The 22,746-nt window shown below is 43.5% G+C and overlaps 1 protein-coding gene across 2 annotated transcripts in view; it reads right to left on the bottom strand.

Annotated features, from left to right (window-relative positions):
• LOC146192626 (uncharacterized) overlaps positions 1-22,483 on the bottom strand; it is a 56,964-nt gene extending 34,481 nt beyond the window's left edge. Inside the window, exons 1-5 of one of the 2 annotated variants that reach the window (XM_084602527.1) lie at positions 22,351-22,385; positions 22,128-22,205; positions 9,972-10,124; positions 4,352-4,553; positions 2,952-3,055 (exon numbers count right to left, since the gene is read on the bottom strand). In XM_084602527.1, coding sequence (XP_084458653.1) covers positions 2,952-3,055; positions 4,352-4,553; positions 9,972-10,094 — 429 coding nt within the window. In that variant the 5' untranslated portion in view covers positions 10,095-10,124; positions 22,128-22,205; positions 22,351-22,385. Of the gene's footprint in view, positions 1-2,951; positions 3,056-4,351; positions 4,554-9,971; positions 10,125-22,127; positions 22,206-22,350 lie in introns of both variants that reach the window. The other variant, XM_084602526.1, reaches the window with a different exon arrangement.
• Positions 22,484-22,746: the final 263 nt, after the last annotated feature.

Raw genomic sequence — 22,746 nt, 5'->3', positions numbered from 1 at the left:
TTCTGCCCTTATTTGTTTGGCCGGCACTTTATCATGCCTTGTGTTGGCTTTCCTCCCTCAAAGATCCTACAGGCTGTTTGGGGCGCTGGGCGCTTCGATTACAAGAATATACATTTTCCGTCGTGTACAAGTCCGGACGGCTTCACCAAGATGCAGACTGCTTGTCCCGTCATCCCGTCGACTCCCCTAGCCCTACCGACTCTGACGATGACGCATGTGTCTTGTCTGTGTCGGCCTTTTCTAACATTGCCGACGAACAACACTTAGATCCTCTGCTCCATTCCATTATCCTCCGTCTGACCTGCGACCGACCTGATCCATCTCTTGCCTTATATGTACTCCACGAGAACACCCTATACCGACGCAATATGCGACCAGACGGCGCAGACCCTTTGCTCGTCGTTCCTCAACATCTGCGTTCCACCATCCTTGACCAGTTTCATGATGCTCCAACAGCTGGCCACCTGGGTGTCTCTCGCACATACGACAGCCTGCGCCGACGCTTCTACTGGCCGGGGCTCTATCGCTCCGTCCAACAATACATTGCCGCATGTGAATTGTGTCAGCGTCGAAAGAAACCCACAATTTTGCCTTCAGGCCATTTGCAGCCGATCCCATACCCACTGACCCGTTTTCCCGTGTAGGTGTTGACCTTCTTGGGCCCTTTCCAGTTTCAGCCTCAGGGAACAAATGGATCGCCGTCGCCACCGATTATGCTACGCGGTATGCTATTACCAGAGCCATCCCGACCAGCTGCGCCACAGATGTCGCTGACTTCCTCCTAGAAAACGTGATTCTACATCATGGTGCCCCTCGTGAACTACTAACTGACCGTGGCCGCTGCTTTCTGTCGCGAATGGTTGACGAAATTCTCCGTTCGTGCTCCGTCCGTCACAAATTCACCACAGCCTATCACCCCCAGACCAACGGCCTCACGGAACGCCTAAACCGTACCCTCACAGACATGCTGTCCATGTATGTATCTGACGACCACCGGGATTGGGACGTTCATTTACCCTTTGTGACATTCGCCTACAATTCATCAGTCCATTCTACCGCTGGATACTTCCCATTTTATCTGTTATTTGGCCGACACCCGTTACTGCCCTTCGACACCTCACTACCGGCGGCAGACGTCACCAGCACTTACGCCAGTGATGCCGTAGCCCGCGCTCATGGTGCCCGCCGGATAGCTCATGCCAGGCTCTCTGCATCCCAAGACTCTCAAAAGTTCCGGTTCGACAGTCGCCACCGTAATGTCCACTACAGTCCTGGGTCACTCGTCTTGCTGTGGCTCCCGTGCCGTCGCGTGGGCTTGTGTGAAAAACTTTTGCCCCGGTACACAGGCCCTTACCGAGTTTTGCGGCCCGTGACAGACGTCACATACGAAGTTGAATCTGTGCCTCCGAAATCCTCGTCCAGAGCGCCATCCCCTGAAATAGTGCTTGTGTCCCGCTTAAAGCCCTATTATGCACGTTCTGTTTCACAAACGTAGAACGCGCTGGGACTGTGCTTTACCCGAGGGGGAGGGGGGGGGGGTAGTGTTACTGAGCGGTATTCGCTGGCCGTGCTGACGAAGAAGTGCGACAGACTCCCAGAAGAAGAAGACGCAGACGAGTGCTGTGCTGTGCGAGTGCTGTGCTGTGCTGTGATCAGCCTCAGTGGTGTGGACAACTGCCTTACTGTGAATATTTCCCGTCACAATATTAATAGGATATTAATAGCTCCAGCTCAGTAAACGCTTTTAGAGGCATATGAGATAGTTCATGATATATTGATAATTTTACACCTATTACAATTAAGAACAATTAACAATCTTTGCATCTTGCAGTATTTGTGTTGAGGCCGAAATTGAAATTTAGATAAGGATTAGTTATTACTAGGCAGATTGCATGGTTAATCATAATTAGAACGCGCAATGTGAAATAGGATTTCATTCAGAATTAAATTAATATAAATTAACCAGAGTAATTTTTGGTAATATAAATTAACCAGAGTAGTAATTTGGGTAATAAATGCTAACGGAAGTAATTAATATAAAACCTGCTTAACACATTTCAAGCACATTACAATCTAGGGCATGGTTTCGTACCTTAAACAGCAATAAATCATGTGAAACTTCGTGAAAGAGCTCAGAAAAGTTTAAGTATGTACAATCGGCAATACTTCCCGGTTCATGACACAGTGAAGTGAATGTGTGCGTGATGCAAGTTCGTACTAAAGTGTTAAAAAATGTGACAGAACGAATATGAAAGTTGAAGAGGGGGGCAACTTTGGGTGACACATGCTCAAGAATTTTGTTTTACAGGACGATAGCAAAAGGAATAGGACAGTAATTGTTATCAAGGTTTGTCGCAAGACCTGTGTATCAATCATATTTCCTACTTTCCAGTAACCTAGTTATGAGTACGTCGATAATGCTAGGTATAAAATTTTTGTTAAAGTCACTGATCACTATAAATTGTAGAAGAAATGCTTTCCGTGAAATAATCTTAAGCCACGCGCGAAACCACCACAGGGTATCTGTGGTACAAAAGGTAGGTGGGCGTGTTTTGGCAGCCCTGGAGTATATTTCCAATGTGTGCCATTTTAAGTAGCTTCTATTTTAAGCATGAGAATATGAGAGGAACTAAACAGGCTAACTTCGCATAAAGACTACTAAGCACACGAATGGGTTGAAGAAGCAAACTTAAACCCCGAAATCCGTTTTGAGTGACAGCGTAGAAGCATGAGAGCGACAAAAAGTGCACAATTAGTGATATATTAAGGAACGCTTATTTTTACCACTGTTAATATAGATCATAAAGAAATCTTGATACTGGCAACATGTTCTGCGCTCTTGATAATTCCTTATTAGGAAACTAGTTTCTGAGCGTGCTTTGTTAATCTTTCGCCTGGTTCTCTCTCTATTTTATGGAACTCTGAGAACAATGTGCAATACCGCCACTTACCTTTATGGAAAGTTCGGCAACTGCTTGACGGGCCTTGTCTGCGTACTCTTCATCGGTTAGGATATGGGTACTGTCGCTGTCCTGCGCTTGGTAGCGGAGTTCATCTGTACAACAAAATATGACGAGTTTATTATGTAGTGAGGGCGAGTATGAAATGATGTTTTATTAACACCAAACCCTGAATGGCCTTATAAATGGTGCCGCGAGACCATGTCACAACAAGTTGTGGACACGACGTGTAGACAGTGCGTGTCGGCATTTTGCTGTAAACGATTAATAGGAAAAAAAATCGTGCCCACGCTAAAATACGAACAACCATCCTTCTGTGTCTGTAGGGGTCCTATTCTAGCGCGCTAACCACTGGTCTACGTCTGGGTGTTTTTCTATAGCATAGGAAAACTCCTGGGCTGCATATTGTTAGCCCTGTATAACGCAGCAGTTATCCACCATCACAAATGCCTAAATTCCAGGAGGCACACAGAAGCACAGAAATGCGGGAGCCGCCCTAAGCGGCTCTTCTAGGCCAGCCTATACTCCCCGCGCCAAAGCGCACTCAGTGATCATTAAGATTCGGCGTGACAGTCCATCATTCGGCTCTTCCACAAACTAAGGAGGCCCATCATCGTAAACAAATCACAAAGCATACCGCAATTTAATTCTTAGGAGGCAAAAACTGAATACTATATGGCGGATTTCAATATCCTTGTTAAGCATTTGCTGTTTGCTAGCGGACCTGAGGAAATATTAATATAGCCTTGTATTCTTGTGTTCCACTGATGCTTTACACATATCGATCTCAGGCAATAAAGAAAAAAAGACCCTTCGTGGACCATGCGTTCATTACCTCCAGGCATACAGAAGTGCCATGTTCAAACACCACCATCATCATCATCATCCGGACGATAGCTACTGCAAAGTGGAGACCTCTTCCATATTCCTCCAATTAACTCGTTCCTGTGCTAGCTGCATCGCCTTGACCCCTGCGAACTTCTTAACCTCATGCACCCACCTTATTTTCTGCACCGAATTTGCCGCCATTGATTGAAACACCAATGGCGGCAAATGTATTTTATTGAATTTCTTCTATTTTATGAAACAACACCGTAATGTTGGCTTCACTTAAACCAGCCCCAAATCCGTTATCTTTATTTTACACTCCCACGCGCGCGAATTTTCTGCGGTTGGGATGTAGTGACCCTCTTGACCAGACAGGAATGTTTCCGACCAATTTGGTGACTGTTGGCTCGATGCTAGCATACGCCGACGAATTTTCGACAAAATGAGCCCAATTCGCTATGGTGTAACTTTTGATTGGAGCGATGCGATGTTCTTTCCTTCTTTTCGAGACAGACGTGATTCTTACGGCACAAAATTGATTCATTTCTGCATGGGTACTTTACTTTGAGTGAGCGATGTCTTCGCTAGGACGATGGTCGCTCCAGCCAGAACGCAGCCGTACATGGCGATCATATTTTCCACGCTGTTCTTCAGATGCACGCAGACCCGATCACCCGCTTGAACGCCATGTTGCCGGAGTCCAACGGCGAATCGCTGCATCCGCACCAGCACTTCGAAACGAGTCAGGCTCGCAGCCCCATCTACCTACAATCGGCGACACGGAGTGTTTAGAATATACCAGACATTCGGTGCGTCATCTTATAGCAAGACTGCCGCTGCTTCGATGGAAATCACGTATGTCATTGTTGTCAACCAGAAAAAAAAGATGCAACTTGTTTTCAACACTCCATTCTTTATTCCTCAGACCACGAACATTTTACTGAAATAATAAAAACTCTGTGAACAGGACTCATCTATGTGCCTATTTATGGCTATAGCAGGATAATACTATCCTTGCGAAATAAAGCGCCTAAATAATCTTGCCTACCGGTGCTTATCTGTTCGTCCATGCCCCAGAATTCACCGAATCACGTTGACATGGTGCTCGCACTCAAGTGAAAAACTGAAGTAAAAACAAAATTGGAACTGTATAAGCATATAGGAAAAACACGAATTATAGTAGTCCTGGTGCGTGCAAATGGACGGTTCTTATTGTCTTTTGTTTTTACTTCGTCACAAGACACAAATTATTCGCGAAAATTCACAGGTGCCATATTATTTTCTTGTAGTCGGTGGCTCATGAATGCGAACTTTTGAATCTACTAGAGCCCAATGTGCAGCAACGGCCACTTGCGCAGGGTCATGATAGAGTACTACCCTTACAAAAATGAGTTTTGAAACTCTATTGTCGGATTATTGACCGCCTTTTGAATGTACTGAATTTCGATAGACATTCAACCCCAGCTGAGTGCAATCTTTACAGGGCCAACAGAATTTTCATTGTGTTCTACCCAATAGACTTTTTGTGCTATTTTTCTATGTGCTTTTTGTTGTCAGTTTTCAACGTTTACGAAGAATCAGCGTATACTGTTCATGCTGACCCATGTTTTTAAGTAGTTTTAGGCACCAATGATAAGAACATGATGCAACAATTTCGTTATGCATATTTGATCTCACTTGTAATCAACTATTGTCCACATTCTGCAGAGAGAAATATAAGAGCAGCATGCAGTTGCGTACTCGTACATGTTATATAAAAGTGCGTAATAACGGTGCACACTTAGCTCAAGCTTCGCAACAACACAGTGAAAATATGCCCTAAAAACTTCATGATGGCAAAGGCTCCACTAATATTGCAAGTACATCGTTGAATGTCAATCAGAATCCGTAATGGATCAGCTTCTGTATGTCGCAGAAGGTAACTTCAGTGGTAGGACATATTTTATATTTATCATAAAACAAGTTCAGTGAGTCATCATACTAACAAACAGGATCCTAGATTGAACCTACTATATGTAGGACCGGACAGAGCTTTTTTAAACCAGTTGCAAAGTTCACTATATGCTTCAGGGTCTGACATTCTGCCCAAGCCTAGGTGTTTTTGACCGTAGCTTATTGCCGCAAAATGAGGTGCAGTCTGTATTGGAATCCTCCACCGCTAGCTCAAATGTCTTTGGAGAGTTTTACTGTTATTTTTTTCTTTTCTTTCCTTTCTTAAAGTGATCACCATGCTAAAATGAAGTCACTTTAAACATTGAGAGGTTCTAATAATCACGGATTGATCCCACGGATACTATAGAGTTAACACGCACAGCAAAAACATTCGCGTATGAAAAAAAAAGAGAAAAAAACAAGATTGCATGCGTCTTCTATCGGCGACTCTTCTTTTTAAAGAAGCATTCGGCCGCCGCCTTGCTCCTGTCCGTACCCGCTTCCCCCGTGCCCCGCGAACGGCGCCAGCATGTCCGGAGGGGTCTCTTCCTGTCGGCTGGGGGGAAAAAAAGGGGGGGGGGGGAGGGATGCTCCCCGCTCTCTGCCTTCTCCGTGGTTTGTCTTCACGGAGATGACCTTGGCTTCAACATAGCCGGAGCCGCGCAGCGGGGGCGGCGTCTTCCCCTTTTCACCGAAGCTGTTCTGCGCCCCGTTTTCTTTGCACGCAGACGCGGGTACGCTGAGTGCGGCGATGTGCCAGTTCAGTTGGCGTTTTCCCGCCACCGTGGTCGCATCTTACACTGTGAGCGAAGCACCATATGTAGGTTTTTCGCTGGTGATTATCACGAAGATCGTTTTGTTCAAATTGGAGCGCGAACGTACGAATTTAAGTCTTCGGAGGACTCCGCTCTTGGGCGGCAGCTTCTGCGCAAGGAGAACGTGTTTAAGAAGTTCAACAGTCGCAGGCGTTTTGGATTCTAGGCGAAAAGCCGGCGCGGGCGGAGCGTCTGCACTTTGGTGAGTGTTTTGCTTTTTCCTTTTCATGTTTGTGCCAGTCTTGTACAATGTGTGCTACAAGGGGAAGCGCGCATGTAAATATTTCTAGCAGGCAAGCCAGCCTCGTCGGAAAAAAAAGGAGAGAGAGAGAGAGAACGAGGCTTGTCTCTAACGCGGACGCTGAGGCCGATGGAACGCCAGTTGGGGTGGCGACATTTTCTTTCTTTTACATGGTGACCGTTTTTGAAGCATTGTTCGGCACAGTGCCGTACTCTTTCGATACGGTACTCGGGCTGAGACGGACACATTATCAAGATCATAATATGCCTCTGTCACACATTGTGGGTTATCTGAATCTGCGCAGCTCCACCATTTTTGCAGTGTTTTTGTTTCCACTTATTTCAGTGCCTATAGTTGGTAATTTTGCTTGAAGTTTTCTGGGTAGTAATGCTTGTGACCTGCGTGTTGCTATTTATATTCACAATTGGATCTTTGGCGGCAGCAAATATTGTTTATCAGGGAGAAATGAACGATGTGGTAGTGCTGCCGAGCTGTGGAGGCAGCTGTCGATGCCATCTAAGCAGTGAAAGACAGTGACAACTCATTTTAGACAAGAAATTTCTTGAGGAGCGCACAAATGCCTTTGCTTGATTTTTAGGTTAGTATATGCCGCAACTTAATTATGATTTCCATTGTTTATTTCAGCATCACATGCGAGGAGTTCCCGGACGTATCAGCGTTTTACGCAAAAAACAGCCTGGCGTCATACCTTGCACATGAATTGAAATAAAGCAAATAAACAACCCAGCTCATGTTGTGGGTTCACGAAAGATGCAATCCTTATTTTTCTTTCTCATTAACTCGCATTTTTATTGTGTGTTCCCTTTCCGCTGCCGAACAACAGAAAATGGTGCTTTCTCCTCTACTTTCCTAAATTATTGAACAAAATAAACATATCCTGAGTTATGTTCTTGTCTCATAAAAGAGAGATGAAATTAAAATTTCACCTTTTCCAGTAGTTTCCTTAGTTTTCAGGGAATCCTGACTTCTAGATTCCATGCATATCTCTCATAACACGCTCATTTGCCGTATTACTGCTGACCATGCGCAGCGCCCAGCGTCAGAGTCTCTCGTATGGTGAACGCGCAGACAGGTATAATAGCGCGGGATTGTTTAATACACATCTCTGGGTGATGTGAACCGGTCGAGAAAATGTGAAACTTACAAGGAGTCACAATACTACTACAGAAAGCACCACTCCTGTGACTAATTTGCCTAAGCCCCCAAGCTGGATATGGGCTCATCCAGCCTGCATGAGGCATCTGTTCTTTGTCCTGGTTCACTTCAATTTCTTCTTTGTGGCCTGCGTCTTGACGTATCGTCATAGGTACACTTATTTGATTCAGCATGAGAATTTTTTTAGTATACCACAATTTTCCCCTATCGTATCGTGAAACAGTTTACATCGTCGTCTTTCAGTGGCTACGTTTCCATTAAGGATTCAGTCATCAGCAGAGTACAATCATTAAGGGCCCACTTACGTTAGCTTTGTTTTTGTCTTAATTGAATAAAGTTTATTCACTCACTCACTAACTGGAACTGATTTGTTGATATGCGTAAAATGTTTCTGCTCTTGCAAAAAAAAATGCCGATTACGTTACTTTAGCTGTTAATCAGCTGTTTCATCTTTTCGATACATTGAGGCAAATATTTTGAGCAAGAAATGTATGTACAATTGCAGACAACTTTTCTTTCACACATTCTGCTTCAAGAAACAACTTTACTAAGAGTTCTTGACTGTCATGAAGGAAGCTTTGCTGTCGGAGAAATGAAGAGAGCAATTAAGATATCGGGAGGTCGCGGGAGGCAGTTCGTGGGCCCAAAGTTGCGTGGCAAAGAGATAGCAGCGACTGACTGATGGCGCTGACGCCGCTAGCGAGTCAAGTGAACGTGGCTCTGCGTTTCGGCTTAGGATGCACGCACCGTGATCCGCTGATGCCGAGCCGGCACTTCGGCAACCGGAGAACACCGTCTCCACCTCGCAGGAAGAGGGAAGTGGAGAGGGGTACACGAAGCGATGAACGGTGGCGGCTGGAGCGCGCGCACCAACCGGAGAATACGTGCGGTCGCCGCCACGGAGGAAGAGGGAGTGGACGGGGGGTGGAGGGGGGGGGGGGGTTACACGCAACGGCGGACGGTGGAGGCAGGAGTGCGCGCAGCAACAGGAGAACACGAAGAGGGAGGGCGGGGGGGGGGGGGGGGTATACGCAGCGGCAAACGGCGGTGGCAGGAGCGCGCGCTGCTCCGGCTGCTGAGCTGATTACGCGGGACAAAGGCAACGCCGACGGCGACGATCAGGCGGCGACTACGCGAAACGCATAAACGGGTGCCAATGAGCTGCGTTCTAAAAAAATGATATTGCAGGCATCGCTTCAGCAGCGAATTAACTAGTGCAAGCAGATGAGTTGAAGAAGAGTGCCCGTCCTGATTCCAGGAAAAGCATCAAGGTTCTTCCCCCGTGAAAAGCATAAACGTATCTCATAAACATTCTTCTTGCCCTGACTTGGCGCAAGCTCCTTTCGGCTGAAAGTACAACGATATGGCTCTAAGGTCGGAATGTAAACGCCTTTTTAAATGCTAGGAGAAACAGCTGACCGTAATTAAAAAAAAAACTAGCTTTCTTTTCTCTGAATTGCCCGGAGCATATCTGCAATAAAGCATAGTTCGATTGTTTTTAGTAACCTCAACCTCCACAGACCAAGCCTTGAGAACATAAGTATCATGAGCATTATAATTCCATCTCACGTCACTCACTCAACAAACTGCCAGTATTGCACTACGTAATGAGTCATTTAAGGGTAAAATGTAGAAATTCACCGAAAGCGAGTGGATTATGAGGCCTGCGCTCGGTTTCAGCCTGTGTACATAATGAGCTGAACATAAGATACAATATGAGCGTTAGATATGTGTATAAGAAGAGACTGAAACTTATTCTTGAAGTTTCAAAACCTATACTGTTGTATAAAAATTGCATACGAAACAAAATTTCATTTCAGCAGCGGAAGATATTAGCACATAGCTTGACAGCCAGCCAGTTCTTTCAGCTACTATTTTTTTTTCCACTGAACTTATCGATTAAGTCTTAAACATGAATATATCAATATTCACTATTTTAAGATTTATTGAGGCTGCCTAGAGGTAGCATTGCGTTCTGGAAGATCCCATTAAGCGTAACCGAAGAAAACGCTCGCTCACCAGCGCCACCTTGTCTGGATTTGTTAGGAGCTTCTCCCTGGCCAGGTCGTAGAAAGAGCAGACGGGGATGTCCACGCTCGGGTAGGGTGAGTACACGACGCCGTCTTCGATGCGGGCCTTCATCTTTTCCCGATACTGCAGGATTCTGAACCACTGTAACGTAGGTGGCAGCACGTTTAGGTCATTGTCACTGCCTGAGGAACAACACTGCCTGCCATGCTAGTCGCGTGGCAACATTCAGTGGCGTAATAAGGGGCTTCTGGTGCGTCGTGGAGAAATAGTCGTGGAAGCGAACTCCAACGCGTCCCTTGCCAACGAATTAGACCATTATTTGGACCATCTGATAAAATATAAGACAAATACATGATACAATTAATGCCTCTTTAGTGTTGTGAGCAGCCATTAACATAATCAATTTGAAATATAGCTGATTAAGAAAACTATTCAAGATATTCTTTTTTGCTAGTGGGGAGCGTTACATCTGCGATATTTTCTCCTAACACAATTATTACTGGCGTATTGGTCCATGCTGTGAAATGTGGAAAAATGTTCTGCCCCTGAAAGCAGGAAAACTAGCGAATACCTAGGAATGCAAGCACATCGGCAATGCTAAATGCGCTCTTGCACCGCAGCCTGTGGTACATTTCGGTGGAAGGAGCACCTCGGTTTAAAGATGTGCCACATAGTGTAAACAATGATTGACTTCGGAAAAGAAAGGTAAGGGAGTCTGTAACGTGGTAAACAGTCTGAGAGGACATCTTTGGAGACTAGTGGAACAGGAAAGGATAACGCTCCAAGGCCGAGTCATCTGTCCTGTCAAAATCGTTCTTTCATGTCTTCTTGTTCTGCGATAAGACAAGCCCCAGTAATGTTTTATAGCTGCGCAGTTGACAGCCGCGTCAGTTCACTCAGGTACGCACCAAAGACAACAACTGAAGGGGCAGCAGCTGCTTTGAAACGTAGTCCTCATAAGCATCAAAGTCGCTACCATCTGTGACTGAGAGGCTGCTGCACCCAGAGGCTGAACACTTACTTTTTTTAAAACCCATGCCCATTGATATGGGCTATAGCTTGGTCATTAATAGACTGCATGTTGTCTTGCCATGCTACATCGCGCACTCTGTGGGATTTGAAAAACGACAAACCACACTTGGTAACAGAAGAACATAGGTGAAAAAATTTTTGAATCTTTTTTCTCTACATCTCTCTCATTGAACTGATAGAAAAGCCTGAGAACGCAAAAAATAGAGGCAACAAAGTAAGCCATATATGACAGTAAGGTTTTCAGCTCGTTCATTCAGACTACGCACTTTCACGCGTTCGGAATTTTTTTTTTTTTTGTCAGTGGTTCCTTGCACAAGCTCCTTGTTTTGACTCGGGGTTCGTCAGAAGGCTTTTCAAGCGGCGATTCTTGCTGCAAAGAATATCAGAAAAGAACCTACCACCAATTTGACACGACAAGTACATACCAACAGTAAATAAATTCATTGTTAAATTTCTTACATAGACTAAAAACCACATTAAATCTAAACATAGAATAAATAGGCGAGAACAGCTCCTGTGCAAAAAAGGGATTTCCCCTCAAAAGAAATCCGAAAAGTAACCTAAAAGGCAGCATTTCCCGAAAGGAAAATAACATTGTATATTTGGTTAAAATGCGGGGTCAGGGAACGCCCCTAAAATAAGTGCTCTAATTTTCCGATCTTACGCTTCGCGGAACACTCCGTTGGAAGGGGGCTAGAAAGAGCAACTCCTTTCTATAGATGTGTGTAAGGGCCCAAGTTAAACTCTAAAATATTCCTGTGAAGGCGGCTTGCTTTCCTTCCAATGCATCTATTTTTGTAAAGTCAAGCATGGTACCATCCACAGACGCCAAATGATTAAAGGGGGTGATCATTTGAAGCTCTCATCACGCTTTATGCAAGAGAGCGTTGGTTTTTGCACCTGAAGTTTTAGTTTCTCAAAGCTTGAAATGCTTGTTGAATCTTTTCCCGGAAGTCTCAGCTTAGCATTTTCGATATTGTTACCAACCCCGAAGGTGGTGATTCAATACCAGCACTGAAATCAGTGCTTAATTAGTTTAAAATGGCATACGATAAAATTATTAGGAATAGGCAGAGTCATAATCAGGTTTTATTCTCCAGTAATCACACACTGGATGGATCCCTGGGCTAAAAGCCAGAGATATGGCTTGACAAAGGCCCAGGAACCATTTACATGACGGAAACTGGCAAAACATGCGATAAACAAATTACAACAGAGCAGACATCACGTGATAAAAACAATATACAGAGCCTATATCTAATTAGCTGAGCATAAAACATCTAACAAAATCACGTATTAAAAAATTTTTTTCACATATTAAACATACAAAGTAAACATCCTTAAAGAGGCAGGTTGAAATGCAGGCCATAGGAAGGTTATAATTTCACAATATGATTGCACAGTTGTTTTGAATTATAGCCGAGAGAGTTTTCGTATTGATTAAAAGTGGCGGGAAATAGTGACTTAAACACTGTAGCTTGTAGTTTGCGCGAGGTATTGCCCAGATATCGGTGTCTTGTACCTGCACATTGCTACTGGGCTGTTCCAGAGATGCAAGAGATTTTAAACGTCTAATGCTTTCAGGAGATGAAAAGTATAATGTATGCAACAGACAAAACTCGTGAAGATGGTCAGCTCGAGTGATGCCATAACACAAATGCATCCAGTGTTATTGACATCCGTTCATGATTGGCGATATATCGTACCATTTCTTTCTGCAAGACAATAGTGTTGTTTATGTTATGAATTGTGATAGGAGCCCAGACTAGGTTGCAATATGTTAACTGAGAAATGAAAATAGCAAAATATATTTGCATTTTCACTTTCTCGGGTAGAAAACACCGGCACCGGGAGAAAACGCCAATTACTGATGAAAATATTTTACACATGCAATGAACGTGAGTGTCCCAATTTAATTGAGAAGTGCACCCTAAGTATCTTATGTTCATTAACGAGTTGCATCTTGTCGCATCTGAAGCCCAGAGTACCAGTCATTTTCACAGCTTAATTTCTGGCTCGAGAAAGAATTGCTTTTCTCTTGGCAGGATTTATTTTTATGCAGCTTATTTTTGACCAATGTGACAACATCCGCAATACTTTACTACGTTTCACTAACAGCTTGTCTATATTTGAACCAGATATGAGCAATGTCAGGGGTCAAGAGGATGCAGCCAGCAGCACTGAACCGGGTTAATTGGAGAAATATAGGAGAAGCCTTCGCCCTGCGGTGGGTATAGTCAGGCTGATGATGATGAGCAATGTACTATCATCTCCATTTATAACAAAGGGAACAAAATACTCAGCTTTTACGATATCGTTTATATATGTATTAAACAATAGGGGGCTAAATACGCTTTCCTGGGGTACTCCGCATTTTATTTTGGTGAAATCTGATGTTTGATTATGTACACAAACGCATCGAGAGGCCACTTGGTAAGAAAGAACGCTTCAAACACGAACGTGGCGCCAAAACGGAAAAGAGAAACACAGACATAAACAAAGTGTCTCTTTGGGTGAGTTGCTTGGAAATTATGTTGAAACAGCGCTAGAAAGACAGATAGACACTGAAGAGAAGTTTATTGCAACTCCAAAACTTGAGGATACATGCTCATATACACACTATATACAATACACACTGTCCAACACTATATCAAACAATGATATACAAGTTGCAGGTCCGTCCTGCACAACGACCATTGCAATAATGTCAAGCTACAAAGCAAAGAAACAAAGCACATTGCGCTGAATTGGCAAGTTAAGTTTTATTCATGAAGCATGTCTTTATATCCACAGATGGTGATAGAAAGTGAGCAACCAGATCCGTCGGGTGACATAAAATGTCACCTTCTCCCTTCCAAAAACCTCTTTCCTTCGCATGCAGTATGAGGGAAGTGCTGCTTACCCATGTTTCTTTACCATCTGCTATCTTTACAGCCTCAATAATTTCTCTAACACTATGAGGGAAGTGCTGCTTACGCATGTTTCTTTACTATCGGCTATGTTTACTGCCTCAATAATTTCTCTAAGAGAAGTAATTGAGGCAGTAAAGATACCAGATGGTAAAGAAACATGGGTAAGCAGCACTTATCTCATACTTCATGCGAAGGAAAGGGGTTTTTGGAAGACAGAAGGCGACATTTTATGTCACCTGACGGATCTGGTTGCTCACTTTCTATCGCCCTCTGTGTATATAAAGACATGCTTCATGAATAAAACCTCCGTTATCAGTTCAGCGCAATGTGTGTTTGTCTTTCTACCAATCCGTGTTTCTAGCACTGTTTCAACATAACCGGCATAAAGCACAGGACTGTCGCTCCTGCCCTAGTCCTGGTCGTCCCTTCGATCGTGTTTGAAGCTTTACCGTTACCTTGTTCCTCACTCGCTGCTTTGGTGTCGTTTTTCATGCGGTCTGGTTTATTTATTTCTGCTTGTTGCCCTGATACTCCGGTTTTACACATTGATGCTTTTAGGCGACTGAACTTTCGCGCTTGTGCAGCTTTAAATTATTCGCCCTTAACGCTTCCATGCTGTAGCTTTTAAGGGTTCACATTGACTTCTGGGAAAATTGACGAAAACCCTCGCTGACTGTTCCCCTCAAGCCACTACTACACTCTCTGTGAATGATTTGATCGAACTAACACTCACTCTTCTATAGATTTTCGTGCCCCTTTCGCTAAATAAGTCTCATATGTAACAGTCAGCTTCTAAGCATCTGAAGTTTATTTCAGAGCCAGAATAACTGCTACATGTATGAAAATGACCGTCTAACACCGCCCAGCAGCTATGAAATAAAAAATATAGATCAGAAATAAATAGGCTGGCGACAAGATTTCAACTCACATCGGTGAACCACCAAGGCACTGTCCCGCTCTTGCGTGAGGAGGAAAGTAATACCTTTATGTGAAAATCACGTCGGTCTCAGTGGCAACTAGTGCGCGGTTCGCCAGAGAGAACTTTAGAATTGATGGCGCTACAATGCATGCAGCGTGCCGCGCAGTCAAGAAAAAACATAGTAGCAAAGAGTACAAAAAGCTGTTGAAGGAAGGAGCATTGCGGCATTTTGCTACAGAAATAATCCTTGCTCCCACGTTGTCGTTTGTGCAGCTTACGTCGCCAAGAATGTTTCCTTACTCTTGTTTCCTTCGTCTTCCTTGGGAACAGATATTCGTATCCAGTTTTTTGTCAGGTCTAAAAATGCATTGACGTTCCAAGCCTTCTTAGCACTTCGTCCCGAATCCCTTTTGCAGTATGGTGTTGCACGAAAGAAAAGCGCAATCTTTATTTGGTTCAAAGACGCAAAGGAAAACTAATATTAAAGGAATATTAATAACGCACTCAAATATTCATGCAATATAATATTTTAAAGTACAGTACGCTGCACAGGGTGCTTCTAGTATTCGCCATAGATTCGAAGCTTATGCATTGTCTCTGCATCCCATCCTCATTCTTCATTTAAGCCTAAGAACCACCGGTTTTTAATACACATACATTCACTCAGTAACTTCTGCATAATAAAAGTATTTTTGTGAAGTGACTGCTAAGCAGACATATAGACTATCAGAAGCAAGGCAAAAACCGTGCATTTCGTGAATCTGCAAAAACTGAGCATGCAAATTTTGAGGCTTTTAATTAACATCGCAAAGCCACTCGAGTTGTGAGGGAAGCCGTAGTAGAGAGCTTCAGAACCTTCAGCCAATTGCTGTTTTTTAACTCGTGCTGACATTCTATACTACAATGGTCCCCTGCTTCTTGCCTCCATCAAAAGCGGTCACCGCAGCCGAAATTAGATCCCGCTTGTTTGGGTTAAGCAGTTCAGCACAGTAACCAGTGAGCCATCGCGACGGACCCCCAACACGTTGGATATTACGTTTTGCGATCGTTAAGCCACCACTACAACAGGTTTCAAACAGCAAAAATAAAACAGAGGACGGAAATGCTGAAAATTGGGGAGTATAGGTGCCACATCCCCTTACAAACAGTCGAAAAAAGTATTCAGCAAATATATGTGCCATCGATATTCAATAGTCTTTCCGACGAACACTTTGCGTAGAACCATTGAAGATTATCACGGATATTCTCATGAATATTGACGTTCGGTATGTAAAACCTGGTTCTACTCATTTAAATGCTCTTAATATAATTATCTTTTTCATTGCGTTTGACTGCGCCTGAATGTTTATGAATTGAGCCTTCAAACCTTCAGAATGAAGAGTAACCTCAAAACTGTGCATGTTTCATTTGCATTTTCGGCTTTTCTATTGACTGCAACATATATTTTATGGCTTAGTGAAAATAAAGGTATTATCAAAGCAGCGTAGCTTAAGCAGCGCTAGATAATCCTGGTGATGGGTCAGTCATGTCTGAAGAAATAATTGCTTATTCTCTGCGGCTTTTTAAATGAAATGACTCTTTCTGCGTATGTAAAGCCCCCCATCTGTTGTTTTTAGAGAATGCCGTCTATATGTTGAATGTATTCCTGTTTAAGAATTTCTGTTGTCAGTCAACTGTCTTCTGTGCCACGTAAACAATCACAATGATGCTTGGTTGGTGCAGAATGCGTAAGATGATGCGCAAAAAAGGTACAAATCTATATATTGCCACCTGGAGGTTTGAGGTAGCGCTTGAAAGACGAAGAAGTTGTAGACTCTCGTGCGCTTCTTCTAGCTCGGACTGTGGACTCTTGACTCTGTGTCTCTGTATTACCATTTCCCGTGAACCTCTGTTTTGACTATGTGTCTCTGCCTTGTTACCGTTTCCCATAAATCCCTGTCTTTTTGACAATATGTATGCCAGGGCCTTTTTTTTATATTCTTAGAAATTATCGAGGGTGGAAATGAATTAAATTAAGAGTCAAGTATGGATGACATGCTAAACGCTGGCATACTGCGACCGGAATAATAATAATAATAATAATAATAATAATAATAATAATAATAATAATAATAATAATAATAATAATAATAATAATAATAATAATAATAATAATAATAATAATAATAATGATAATAATAATAATAATAATAATAATAACAACAGATTATTTCACAAAGCAGCGCATACATGAACATTCCCGGGCATGCCAAAGCAGCAGGCGGCGATAATCTGTGTTTTCTAATAATAATAATAATAGCAGACTAATAAACAACATGAAATTAGATCGCCACGAAAAAAATAACTGTTCTAAATGGCATCAATTCTCCCACTATCAGTGTCGTCAGGTCTTCTTTGCGACGGAAATGCCTATTGAGTGGCGGTGAGGGCAAACCAAGGCAACCGAGGCCACCGAGGCCCGTGATTACCGTCAGCAGCTGCCTGACGTTGAGCCCTGTTTTTGCAACTGAAAGACATACGCTGCGTGCTGCATTGGATAGTGTGGACGCCCACCCCTTAACGGAAGGGAAGATCTTGAGACCATGGTCACAAGGAGAGACTAGCCAGATTGACAGACTGACTTTCTCACCTTCTCTCCTCTTCTACCCTCCCCTTTAATCCCCCCATTCCACTTCCCCAGTGCAGGGTAGCCAACCGGAAATATTTCTTATAAGGAAGAAGATGATACAGCGACGAAGCTAATGACGATGAAGACGCTGATCAGCTGGCGCGCGCACTCAGAGCTCGGACTGTCTTGTTCGGACAATATTGTGCCTCGCTCTATGATCGCCTTGTATCATCGGTCGCCGTCTCCAGTCCTCCGAATAATTCCCAATAAACCCCTCTTCATTCTGTTTAACATCCCTACCTTCCGCCCTCTTTTTCTCCTCCTCCTCCTCCTGAACTCCATCTGGTGTCTGGTATTTCGCAGAGAACGAAAGTCTGCCTAACTCCGTTGGATTAATGTGCTAAATATTTTAAAACGCAGTTCCTCGTTACGGCGGTCGACATTCAGCGAATTCTGGCTTTCCTGACTATGTAGTACACTGATTAAGTTGTGTATTTTAATTTAAGATTTTAATGTTTTTCAAGTTGTTAATCAACCAACTCGTGGTTCCAATATTCTAGATCTAGTTTCCTGCAGCGCGCCTGAAACGGTTCGCGAAGTGCTATTCCTAGATGGTTTTAGCGATCATAGGCTTCTTCAATTACAGCTTACTGTCCCATTAACCCATTAACATTTCAAGGTACTGCATCCAGGCAAATTCGGGACTACAATAGACCCAATTATAGCGATATGAATATCGCAGTTAACGAAGTTTTTATTGAAATGTTCTTGCATTCATTTTCGGATAGGTCTGTAGACCAAAACTGGATGCGTTTCTAGAACACTATAACAAATTTAGTTTACAAATATGTTCCCTTGGTTTCCATTTCAAATGATAAAACTAACCCATGGTTCAATAGGTCTCTGCGCCGTCACCGAAGCAGAAAAAAGCGTTTGTACAGAAAAGCTAGTGATTACTGATCTCGAGCCGGGCATCCTGAATAGTGAAGTTGAATGGGCCTTAGCCAGCCTTGCTAAGAACAAAGCTAGCGGAATTGATGGTATTCCAGCTGAGTTGCTTAAAAACCTCAACCACGACGCTGTTAACACTCTGCATGCATTGTGTCAGAAGATTTGGACAACCCTGCAGTGGCCACAGGATTGGAGGAGGTCAGTTTACATCCCCATTCCAAAGAAAGGCAGTGCCAAAGATTGTTCCAACTACCGCACGATCGCGCTTATTTCGCACGCTAGCAAGGTGATGTTGAAAATCCTCCAAGGTAGGCTGCAGCAGTATGTGGATCGGGAGCTTCCTGACGTGCAAGCTGGGTTTCGCAAGGGCAGAGGAACTAGAGACCAAATTGCTAACCTTCGCTGGATCATGGAAAAAGCAAGAGAGTTCCAGAAACCCATCTACTTCTGCTTTATTGATTATGCGAAAGCGTTTGACTGCGTAGATCACAGCAGATTGTGGCAAGCTCTCCAGGAGATGGGAGTTCCAATTCACCTCATCTATCTCCTCAGGAACCTGTATGAAGCGCAAGAGGCCACAGTCAGAACTGGGCATGGTCTTACTGATTGGGTTCCGATCGAGAAAGGAGTGAGGCAAGGCTGCATACTGTCGCCCTGCCTATTTAACCTATATGCAGAGTGCATCATGAGGAAGGCCGGTCTGGACGAGTCTTCAGCTGGAGTGAAGATTGCTGGAAAACGTATCAACAACCTTAGATATGCGGATGATACCACTTTAATGGCAGAAAGGGAAGTGGAACTCAAGAGACTTCTGATGCACGTACAAGAAGAGAGTGAGAAGTTTGGGCTTAAACTGAACATTAAAAAGACAAAGATCATGGCGTCTTGCCCTATGAAGTCCTGGAGCATCAATGGACAAGAAGTGGAAGCTGTGACAGATTTTCTGTTCTTGGGCTCCAAGATTACCTCGGAAGGAGACTGCAGCCATGAAATTAGGAGACGCCTGCTTCCGGGAAAGAGAGCAATGGTTAGCCTTGACCGCCTAGTAAAGAGCAGTGACATTAGTCTGCCAACCAAGATCCGTATAACTCGTGCTATGGTCTTTCCAGTTGTGATGTATGGATGCGAGAGTTGGACTGTGAAAAAGGCTGACCGCCGAAGAATTGACGCGTTTGAATTGTGGTGCTGGCGATGACTCTTGAGAGTTCCTTGGACTGCCAGAAGATCAAATCAGTCGATATTGTCGACCATAAACCCTGACTGCTCATTGGAGGGTCAAATTCTAAAGTTAAAGCTCAGCTACTTTAGTCATCTGATGAGAAGAGAGGAGTCGCTGGAGAAAGATTTGATGTTGGGAAAGGTTGAGGGTCGCCGGAGAAGGGGTAGGCAGCGAACGCGATGGTTAGATGGCATCCTCGAGGCACTGCAGATGCAGTTATGTGATGTTAGGAAGATAGTGAGAGACCGGGAAGCGTGGCGTGACATGGTCCATAGGGTCACGAAGAGTCGGACACGACTGAACGCCTGAACTGAACAGAAAAGCTAAGCTTGTGTTCACGCCATTTGCTTAGCAGAAATACAGTCAATGCCTAAAATCTTACTGTACTGCAATTCGCGCTTCCAAAAATAAATACTTTTCGCATGACCTACCTTTTCTATTAAAATATAATCCGAAAAAGTTTTGTTGTGTGATATCTCCCGACGATACTAGTAAGCACGTCACATTGTGCAATACCGTCCACTTACCATTTCCGGGCAGTGACTGCCCCCTTGTATTCAACAGGTATTTTGCGTCTGTATTTACTCAGGCAGATCCTTCCGACATACCCAATGTTCCTGACCATGATTATCCATAAATGGCTCCTATTAACATCACCACTGAAGGTATAGCTCATCTCATTGCAAACCTCAAGGTCTCTACTAGCTCTGGTGTTGATTAATTCAAAAATATTAAAGAACACTGTATCAATTTCTAGTCAAATTCTTTGCGATATCTTTCAGCAGTTATTATCATCGGGCTTGCTTCCCGCAGACTGGAAAATTGCCAAGGTCATCCCTGTGTCCAAAAACGGAGATAGAAATTCGCCAGAAAACTATCGCCCCATTTCACTAACATGCATCTGCTGCAAGTTACTTGAGCATATTATCGCCTCTCAAATTTACTGCCACCTGGAACTTAATTCTTTCTTTTTCACTAAACAGCATGGCTTTCGAAAAGGATTTTCTTGTGATACGCAGCAGCTAAAATTCACGCCTGACCTGCACTTCAACATGGACGCTAACCTACAAACTGACTGCATCTTTCTAGATTTACAAAAGCTTTTGATCGCGTTGCACATTCCCGCTTGTTCTCGAAATTATTTGCTCTTTGCTTAGATTCTTTAACACTGACGTGGCTTCGCAATTTTCTTTCTTTTCGGCAACAGTTCACAACAATTAACAATTTCACCTCCTCACTCTGTGACGTAACATCTGGTGTGCCTCAAGGCAGTGTTCTTGGTCCTTTATTGTTTCTAATATACATTAACGATTTACCCGCTGGCATATCTTCCTCCCTGCGTCTTTTTGCATATTAATTCCACGGAAGATCACCTTACTCTCCAAAGTGACCTGAACCTCATCTCGGACTGGTGTACTAAATGGCAAATGACGCTTAACTCGACAAAATGCAGGATTATTTCTTTCAGCCGCAAGCATACAAACTAACTTTTCGTACGTCATAGATAGCACTAGAGTTTCTCGGTCATTATCGTACAAGTATTTAGGTATTCATCTGACGCATAATCTTTCATGGGCCACACACATTCAAGCCATATGTGCCAAAGCCTGCAGCTAGTTAGGTTACCTACGTCGGAATTTGCTAACCTCCCCTAACAGCGTAAGAAAACTGGCATATTTAACAATCGTACGGCCCCAACTAGAATTTGCCTCACCTACATGGTCTCCATATCAAACATATTTAACCAACATGTTAGAATAAATCCAGAACAGAGCCGCTCGCTTCATTACACGCAACTACAACCCTCACTGTAGCATTACAGCGATAAAACTTGACATTGGCCTCGAGCCTTTAGACATTCGCCGTTCCATTGCGCTTTTGTGCCTATTTCATAAATACTATTATACACCGCAAGGCCATCTCCATTACCTCTTGAAACGCCTACACGCATTTCACGCCGCCTACGTAACCAGTACAGCATAAAACGCATACACGAAAAAAACCTAGCTTTTAATTCATCTGCACTTCCACGCGCCATCGCTCTTTGGAATGATCTTCCTGACAGCATCGCATGCATCTGCAACTATCAACCCTTCCAGGATCAGCTACGCAAACATCTCACATGACATCGGTTCCTCTCTTATCTTTTATTTTCTTGTAGCAGTGTATTTTTTTTTTGTTGCTATTGCGTTTTGTTTTGGTGCTTTGTGCGTCTTATGACTTTTACAGTGACTAGTGCTTCTGCATTTTTTTCTTTTCTTGTTTTTACGAATGGTATCTGCTGTATGTCCGGCATTCATTCTACAAAGTACCTTGTATCCTATGTATATTTTCGTCTTTAGTTTTGCCTTGTAAAATAGTATCTTTTACTTAATCTTTTGTATCTCATGTTGTATTAATTAGTTTCTTTTGCATATTTTGCTGTTATTTGCCCCCCTTACTCAATGCCCTTCTGGGCCCTGTAAGGGATTATGAATAAATAAATAAATAAAAGTATGCTCACTCCGAAAAAACGCCCGCTGGAAATTGTCTCAAGCTCTCCGCCCGCTGCTCACTTCTAGGCTTGAGCTACAGGCTTACGCTATAGAAAAAGAGGAAATAGGTATACATGTCCCAAAAGCTGATGCTCAAGTTTATCGCGTCTCTTGTTATACATTTATAGACCTCGAACGATGTCTTGCTCCTTCTAAACAAACTGGTAGATAAAAAATGTTTCGAACACATACCTCGCCTCGAGGCTATCCTTAGCGTGCCGTGCTCCCGTAGCTTTCTGTATGATATGCGGTACCCCGAGGCTCAAGCACATGAACAAATATTACGTAAGCCGTTCTACGAAGTTGCCCAACGCAAGATCCTGTTGGTGGTTCGCACGCAAAAGGAGGCTCGATAAGGCGAGACGACACAAAGGCCATCAAACCAATGATAACAGTTTATGATGGCCTCGCATGATCGCACACACAGGGTTAACAAGTGACTACGACCTTTTCCTCTAACGCCCAAAGCATTGAAGAACCGCGGCTGCCATGAAGGCTCTAATTTAGGGAGGAAGTTTGCTTTGTCATCTACGGTGACGTCTCATCCTCACGGTATTTGTAGACCTATGTAATTGATTTATTTAAGAA

Source organism: Amblyomma maculatum, chromosome 4 (genome assembly GCF_055883805.1).
Source record: "Amblyomma maculatum isolate TAMU_Amacu chromosome 4, ASM5588380v1, whole genome shotgun sequence".
Lineage (NCBI taxonomy): Eukaryota > Metazoa > Arthropoda > Arachnida > Ixodida > Ixodidae > Amblyomma > Amblyomma maculatum.
The sequence above is the reverse complement of the archived record's forward strand: the minus strand, read 5'-3'. Positions and strand labels throughout refer to the sequence as shown.